The sequence below is a fragment of the Marasmius oreades genome, chromosome 7 (assembly GCF_018924745.1).
Source record: "Marasmius oreades isolate 03SP1 chromosome 7, whole genome shotgun sequence".
Taxonomy (NCBI): domain Eukaryota; kingdom Fungi; phylum Basidiomycota; class Agaricomycetes; order Agaricales; family Marasmiaceae; genus Marasmius; species Marasmius oreades.
Window position 1 is genome coordinate 1,885,369 of NC_057329.1, and position 8,984 is coordinate 1,894,352.

An 8,984-nucleotide genomic window follows, 5' to 3' on the forward strand; every position below is an offset into this window, starting at 1 on the left:
CAAATGGCATCACTTTGATGTGATGGTAAGGTACTGTGATGTGACATTTCTTGTGATTAATCGGTACAAGTGACCCACTGGGTCGTGTGGTTTGAAAACAGGTTTCTTGGGCCAAAACCGTTCTATGTTTAATTTTGTCAGCAAACCATTTATGGAACTGTTTCGGCAATTTGTTTCCCAGTTCGGTTTTGAACCGGTATCGCGGATATACTCTACTAGTACCTAAATAGACACATTTTTAACATTTTTATATATAATATAATCAAAATGGGAACATAATATGAGGATTAGAGCAAGCCCAAGCTGCTAGTCAAAGCACGGGTCTATTTGTGGGTTATCTGAAGTACGAAAAGTACGAATTACCTTATAGACGAGAGTCTTCGATGTTCCAAAACCTGTAGCAACTGATGAAGCAGCCTTTTAAAAACCTTCGTTCATTTGCATAGGCCTTGTCTCACTCGCAAATACTTGTAGCAAACATGGGGACACTTGATTTTACTAGCAATTTATTGATTTCTTCGATATTGGTTGATAAGACAGAAACAACTCTTAGAAGTACATCTGGAAGTAACAATCGGACGGATGTAACTATCTAAAGTCCACTTCGGACTTAAGGAATGGAAACAATGCCAGTGGCTGTAACTTACAGCTGGAAACAAGAAAAGGGGCGGATGTCGTCGATTTCCGGTCAGAAAGGATATTCTACCAGGAAAGAACCATAGGAACGATCTCTGGAATGTAGATCGAACAGTTTTGGACTATTCCAGATCAGATAGAACAAGAGAGAACAAGGGAGCACATGGGGACTCGCCTTGGAAACAGAGAGGGGTCAGGATGTATCCACATGCAAATGTCAAAGGTATCCGACTCGGAACAGGAATAAAGAAAATATGAGGAAAAGAAATAAGGAATACTATATTCGGGACAGTTTTATATCTAATTGACATGTACTATACCTGATTAAGGGTACTTTGGTACTTGGAAACTTTGAACTTGTAGAGTCGCTTTGACTTGAATTTGAATTGAATTTGATAGTTCTATTTGAACTTAGAAAGAATTGAACACCTCATTGAAGTAGTGAACTCGTAGAAAGCCTTTGTCATTTTGACTTGTGAACACAGAATTTAAATTGTTTTGAACTGTATAGAGCCCCACCTTTGAAGTCTTATCTTAGAGTTCTCAGTGAACCTTGCTGAGAGCATCCATTGATACCGACCTCCACAAATCAACTATGCTAATTGCTAGTGTTGGGTTTGGTTTTGCGCACTTGGTGCTTGGAGTGTGTTTTGCTGCACCTAGTAGTAGTTTTTAGTGCCGTTAGCGACACAGGAGGAGTTGGATGAGTGGGAGTGGGAAAAGACGGTTTTTGAGGATCAGGAGTATCAGAAGGAAGTAAAGTTGGCTCAGGAGCAGGAAGCTTGGGATATCGAGCAGGCTGTGCATAGGGAGAAGCTGGCTAAGTGGAAGCGAGAGGAAGCTGAGCGGGTGCGACGGGATGAAGAAGAGAGGAGATTGATGGACATGAGCAGGTCCGGAGCACATCACGAGAACAAGGATGATCCAATGGACAATGAGATGTCCGAACCAGTAAGTTTCATTTCCTATTCATTCATCACTTATTGACTCTTTTCTTTTTAGTTGAAATTGTTAACTCCTGTCGCCACATATGCACTTGGAGTTGAAGAAGGAAAGGATCAGGCCAGGCAGCTGATCGGAAATTATATAGATGGAGGGAAGAAAAAGCGAGGATTGAAAGAAGAAGGAGGATGGATCACTGCAGCACCAAAGGGTAAGTTCTTCTGATTTGATTTTCTTGTTTCTTGACCACAGCTAACTTTTCCTTAGTGTGCGATCGTTGCTCCTTGAAGGAGCTCAACTGTTCAGTCCCGGCAACCTCGAAGCTGGGTCATGCCTGCACTGAGTGTAGGAAATCAAAGGTCAAATCTTCGTTGACTTTGGGTGGTTGCTCGGCGCCGATGGTTCAAGACAAGGATAGTGTTTTGCAAGAGATTTTGGAGGAGATGCGGAGAAGCAATGAGTTGGCGGAGGAAAACAATGCGTTGCTTCGGAAATTGGTTCGGGCCCGATCTGGTGCTAAGAAGAAGCTTCAACTGGAAGCTGTGGAAGTACCGAAACGGATTGCGAAGCGGAAACAGGTAGAAGAGGAAGAAGAAGAAGAAGTGGAGCTGAGTGAAAAGAAGAAGGGGAAAGCAAAGGAGATTGTAGCAGAAGAAAGAGATGGAGAAGATATGGAAGTAGAAGAGTAAGGAAACGTAAGCAGTTGATGTCAGACCTGAGTATATAGAAACGAGAATGTAAGATAGAGCGGACCAAAAACGGCCATTTGGGCCTTCATAATCGTAGCAAATTTTTTTTGAAATTGAACAGAGTGTAATGAGTGAATAAGGATCATAAGGATCCGGAAGGACCAGGTCTATTAGGGTAGTTAGTGTGAAATTCCATAATGATCTCCTAGGCGTGGAAGTTATTGGCCAGGATCCAAGAATATTCTTTGTCTGTACCTTCATAACCTAACCACTGTACATAGTACTGCAGCTTGCATCGGAACCATTGGTCGATTTTGGAATCGAGTATCTCCGAGACCTCATAATGATCTTCAGAGTCTTCGACGATCACAGGTCTGGGCAGGTCCTGGACACGATTAGGGAAAGGATTAGGAAGGACAGATTCTAGTTGAGAGACGTGAAAGATGGGATGAAGAGAGCAGAGTTCTGTCGGAAGCCGAAGAGTGTAAGCAACTGTGGACAGTTGAGCTATGACTTCAAAAGGACCAAGATACTTCTCTGAAAACTTCTTGGTCAGCCAAGTTGATTTGATGTTTTTGGCTGTCACCATGACTCAGTCTCCGACCTTCCATTCGGGATGTGGTATAAGCTTTTTGTCCTTCTGTTCCTTGTAGCGTTTCTGAGCTGCTGTTAACTCATCACAGAGCATAGAATGTAATTTGTCTAGATCGACAACAAACTCATGGGCCTGTTCGGATGCGATATCATGTTCTGGATGGACAGTGATGTTCGGATGATAACCTTTGTTGGCAAAGAAAGGAGAGATGCCAGTGGAAGCATTCAGAGTGTTGTTATACGTGAACTCTGCTAAGGGAAGAAGTTCGTCCCAATTGTCCTGCTGATAATTGCAGTAGATTCGGATGTACTGTTCTAAAGTTTGGTTAGCACGTTCAGTCTGTCCATCGGCCAAAGGGTGGTATCCAGAAGTGAAGTGAAGCTTCATATCCAGAGTGGTACCTAAGGAGCGCATGAATTGAGAGACAAATTCGGGACTGCGATCGGAAGTGACATGATTCGGAACCCCGTGTTTAGAGAAGACGTGAATAATGAAGATGCGTGCAAGTTGTTCAGAAGTGATAGTAGTGTCGGTTGGAATGAAAATGGATTGTTTAGAGGCACGATCTATAATGACTAGGATGGAATTATAGCCATTAGAATTCGGGAGTTCTTCAATAAAGTCCATGGATATAGAATCCCATAGATGGGCCAGAACCATTAGAGGCTGAAGCATACTGTACAGTCGATGTCTCGGAGACTTGTTCCTATTACAGATAACACAGGACTTAACATAATCACGGACCAATTCATGGATCTGTGGCCATGTGTACTGTCAGCAGATAGTCTCTAGAGTACGATTCTGACCGAAGTGTCCAGCTAGAATATGGTCATGAAAGATGCGGAGGACCTGGAGTTGGAGATCCTTGGCATCTGGAACGTAAATTTGTTCATCAAGACAAAGAAAACCAGACTCATCTAAAGACTAACGGGATTTCTCGGTAATGGGCGAAGTATACCACTCAAGAGTCAACCTAATATCAGAGCTATGGGAGTAGCACCAACACCAAATCAACCCAAAAAAAACTAGTAAACCTCTGTGTAAAGTCTATCAATAACTCTACACACCAGGAAAGATTGCAAGGGTGGACTGCTTGGCAAAGGTTACGCACAAGATCACAGTCTCAGTATCATATGAAGGTCCTATAAAATCAATGTGTAACTGCAAGTGTAAAACACCACAGCTACGGGGTTCTAGGGCTTGTAGGGGCTCTGTTTATTGTCCAGTGGACTAAGTGGGATTGTGAATTTTGTCTACAGTAAGACTAATTCGAACGATTGGAGACTATTGCCCTCAACAGACATGAAAACTAAGTCCTCGGCAGACACGAACACTAAGACCCTCGACGGATCACGAAACAGTAATCAAGACCTCGGCGGCCTATGGACGGATAGTTCTCAAGTTTTGACCTTGACGGTCTCGTATGTTCAAATCAAATCTTATTGTTTCACTGCACAAAGACAGGGCAAATCTCTCTATTGGGTGTCAAGAGCAGTTACTCACAGGCAACCCACTCAGGACTTTCCTACACACAGGTAGTACTTACTTTATCTACGGATACATGAGCTGCTTTTATACTACTTCTACGCTAGCTTTGTAATCCTATCTCTACTTGTTTCATCTCTAAAAATAATGCACCGTAGCTACGAATCCATGTGAAATCCTATCGCTAGGGGCCGCTACATGTGCAGAATCTCGTCTACAGACCTTTTCCATATTCGAATCATATGTTTTGGACCAATCTGGACTGTTCTTCATTCTTGTTTCAGCATGTAGAATGGACCTACATAGGTGTACCATATGGTATTTCCTGCCTACAGACCTTATCCTGCATTTCGACGTTATCAAATCATATGGACTTTGTGTGTCCAAGTAGTTCCAGCATATGGATCCAGAGTTCTGAATCGCCGTAGCACATGAACAGTGCAGACTCCGAGATCCGTTGTTCATTCCTGCCTGGTTCCTAGGTACTCTATCTGTGATCTGGGATCTGTATCGTGTCTTTTTGTCTTTTCCTCAGATTGGGACTTGATCTACGGTCATATCAAATTTCTCCTAGTCTGTGTGGTCTTATGTCCAATTTCTTGTCAACTAAATCCCCCGTAGAAGTAGGTACTCCTAGTATGAAGGTCTTTTGACTCCGTTAAGTTCTGCTACAAACGGTTCTGTGAAGACTACAAGTCTTCTAATAGTACAATCCCTTGATATGCCAGTGCATAGTAGAATGTAGAGAGTAGAACTCGGTGAATTACTGCTTAAGTCCTCTGCTCATAGTGTTCTACAGGTTTCAAACAGTCATACAGTTTTCTGACACAATCTACGGCTCTCTCTAACTGGTCTAGCTGCGCCTACAGCACATTCTACTAGCAGCACTAGCTTTAACTAGCAATTTGGGCTCACTCTAGTTCTTAATATGATAAATATCGCTCCATAGCACTGTTTAAAGTGCAAAAAGAACCTTGTAGCATAGTCAACTAAGTCGCATTATCTCCCCCAAACAAAAGAGGACTGTCCCCAGTCCATCTACGGACTGAGTATAACATCATCTTCTATTGTTTGAATTGATCTACGGCTCTTTCATTTGGTAGTTCTACTAAAAGCCTTCAAAATGGCCTGTAGATCTACTTAATCTTATCTATGGTGTACACTCTAGTGCACAACCGTCAAGTCTCTGACTTAGAGAAATTTTGAGCTCAAGCTCTATGCTGACCAGTGCTAATGTTCCCAAAAAGGAAATGCTCCGACATCAAAATGATTTTCCCATGCCAGAACTCCTACGATGCAATGTTCCGTCGTTAATTACTTCCATCATTTCTTGATTATGGCCTCATCATTCCATAGATGATTGCAACAGCCTCGAGGCTTTAATTTCCATAGATCTGGAATATTCTACAGTCATGTGCTGGTTCATATGTTGAATTTTGGCTATTTAAACCGCAGCAGTTGGACTTAGCAGAAAATTTCTTTCCTCCCTTCTCCCACCGTTCTACAGTTGCTCTTCGCCGCCATCGCTCAAATCTCTTTCATTGCTCATTGTCCTCCACATTCTCGAGGTGAGTAGGGACAATCTATGGAGGCTTTGGAGTCTGCTCCGAGGCCCGTAGGTTGTCTTTCTTTTCTTGTATTTTTGTGGCATTGCATACTAATGCGACACTGTAGATCGTATCACGAATGCCATCGAAACGAGACAAAGGCAAATGCAAGACCCCTGCACCGGTCCCTTCCGCTCCTACGCCGATTATTTTGGAAGCCTTGGAGGTGAACCTCCTCTATGTTCATTCTTGGATTGGTAGTTTGAACAACTGTCTCATTGCCAAGGTGACAGAGGAACCTCAACTATTTGAGGAGTTCCGAAAGCAAGGGTCTTTTCTGGTGAGCCCCTTCTTTTTCTAATCACTTAGTACACTCTAACACTGCTATAGAACAACCTGCATCATGAAATAGTCCGATTTTGCGATGAAGACTGGATTTCCCCAGCACTTCAACTAATGGCAACACTCACTTTCCTGGCCAATGATTGGAAGGTCCCCGGAAATGAGTGGCAATATGGTCCAGCCGAGACCAATCGCCTATTTGACCTCTATGGTGTAAGTTTCAACTTCCATCTTTGTTGTTTTAATCTTATTTTGCTTCTGTAGCACTTTGATTTTGATTCGGAAGCCCCAGAATTTTATCTTCCAAATGCTCCCAGATTGGCTCTCCCATCTACGGTAAGTTCTCATGTTCTTTTCATTTCTTTTTGGATGCTAAACTTTCACCATAGCTTCCTCTTTCTGCATGTCCAGTCTCTCCTGTGGTAGCTTCAGGCTCCCAGGACCTTGTCATGGGTTCACCCCTGGCAGAGAATCGTTTACCGGCTATCGGTTCACCCGTAGCTGGTCCTTCCTCTCTCCCGATTGCTGGTCCATTGAGGTCAGCTTCGAAATGCAAGGTAGGATCCAGTTTACATCCTATCTATTTGTTTTTCTTATCGTATCTAGGCTCCAAGTTCGCCTACGGCTGGCCCTTCATGACCAAAGAAAACCAAAGCAGCCCGCACTTTGGTTAAGAAGGTCGCCTTTGTGGAAACTTCCGATGATGCAGATTCTCCCCCTTCTAGGGTACATTCCCCTCTTTTTAGTTTGTTTCCGTAGGGCTGATCCTTTAATAGCACTACCAAACCTGATCCTGAGCTCCAAAACGCTCAGCTGCCGTCACCTCCGATTCTGAAGCCATGGCAGACACTACTCCAATGCCCGGGCGAGTCTCCAAGAGTAAAGACAAGAAGAAGAGGGCTGAAAAGCCAACTCCTCCGTCCGTAGACGAGTTGTGGACATCATCTGGGCCTTCTCATGTATTTCCCAAGTCTTGGATCGGGGAAGCTCAAAGTAAGTACTGCTCTTCTTTTTCGTATCATTTATTCTTACACCATAGATCAGACATGGACCTCCAATTTGACTTAGGAGAGGCCAAGTTAAGCCTCGAATCCATTCTGAAGGCCGGCCGCTCAGTAACCTTCGTAAGTTACTGTATCTTTTTCTTCTAAATTCATTCTGACTGAGCTATCCAGTTTGATCGACTCACTCCCTGCAGCCGTTGCACATATTTTGGGTATGCCGATTGTAAACCAATCTGGGCTGCTAGCAGTAAAGCTGGCCATAGACCAACTTGCGCTCGATGCTTTGCAGGGAAGCAGAAGTGCTCCTTCTTTGACCCCGACAGTTCATGTGCTGGGCTCAAGAAACTCGAAGCCGCTTCGAGTAACAACCTTCGTAAGTTGTTCTTATCATTTGTATTCATTTTTCATTCTAAAATCTTTGCCAGTTTTGGCCAAGATTGCCCTACGGCTGGATCGTGAATTACGTTCTTATGAGCAAATTCAACTAGCTCAGAAGACGACGTACAATGCTGCTAAGTTGGTCTGGTCAAACATCCAGGAAAGTCAAAGAGCGCTACGGGCTGCTGGCAGGGATCCAGTCGAAGTTTTCAAAGGCCTCGGTGATGACGAAGACTTCAAGATGACCCCTTCCCAGGTCAAAGCTCTTGGTGAAGCTCTTGGGTGGTCTCTTTCTGGTTCTATGATGGAAGAGGTCACTGAGAATGCTCCTGTTCCTGTTCCTTTGGTAAGTTTCATCTTGTTTCATATCTACGGGAACTTTTCTAATTCCTATATGGTTTCATTTTTCTAGCCCCCTACTTCTATCGTTCCTCCAGTTCCTGTAGCTTCTCCTGGGGACTCCAAGATGACCAATGATACTGAGGTTGGAGGTGAAGAGTCTGACGACAAATCCTCTGATCCTTCTTCTTCTGGAGTTCCACCTGTGGTGGCAGAACCCACTTCAGTCCAGGCCACTGAGGAGGTTGAAACTCCCGTAGCACCAGGACCCGTAAGTATGAGTCTTATAATCTTATTCTTTCGTATATTTATATCTTCTTTCTAGGTATTGTATGTACTAGATTCTTTGCAACAAAGCCTTTATCAATAAAGCAATGGGAAGAACTGGAGTCCACTAGTGCCAAGAAATTATATGTATCAGATGTAAGAGGAACCGTAAGCGAATTAGAAGAAGAGAGCACAGCTGCATTGAGTGTAACCTCAGGATAGACACAATCTGGTGCAGTGCAACTCCGAGCTTGTGTCGAGGCATCGGAGTTGCAGCCTAGTTTCCCGACTTCTCGTTGGACTTGGCTTTCTCCAGAGTAGAAGAAACTGTCGCTGCACAGGCTTTAGCATCCTTCACAGTCTGATTAGTCTTCTTCTTTTGGCAATCCTCAACTTTATGTTTACCCAACCCACAATAACTACACAACCCTTCCTTCAACCGTTGGGCCTTCTTGTCAGCATTGAGTTTTCCATCCATTCCTAACTTCTCCAGGAATGGGAGACGGGGAGCGGCGGAGGCCAAAGTGGAAGCGTTGGAAGTGGAAGAGTTCGAGGTCTGTCCTTTGCCTTTCAGCTTGGACTTGGATTGCGAAGAGGAAGAGGAGTTATTGTTGGAAGTAGAGGTAGAGGAAGAGGATTGTTTTGGAGTAGAGTTGGAATTGGAATTGGACTGGCGATTAGCTCGGGACTTTTTGGCCTTGCACTGCCAATAGCGAAGATCTATGGCTTTAGTGGCTGCTTTGAGAGGATGATACAATGC

At 43.8% G+C, this 8,984-nt stretch overlaps 1 protein-coding gene across 1 annotated transcript; it reads left to right on the top strand.

Moving 5' to 3' along the window:
• Positions 1-7,093: 7,093 nt before the first annotated feature.
• Positions 7,094-8,327, top strand: E1B28_011363 (uncharacterized protein; the record flags this gene model as incomplete). The annotated part of the gene is made up of 6 exons (XM_043156392.1): positions 7,094-7,229; positions 7,281-7,360; positions 7,412-7,613; positions 7,666-7,964; positions 8,031-8,228; positions 8,283-8,327. 6 exons carry the CDS (start codon positions 7,094-7,096, stop codon positions 8,325-8,327), a joined length of 960 nt encoding a protein of 319 aa, XP_043006178.1.
• Positions 8,328-8,984: the final 657 nt, after the last annotated feature.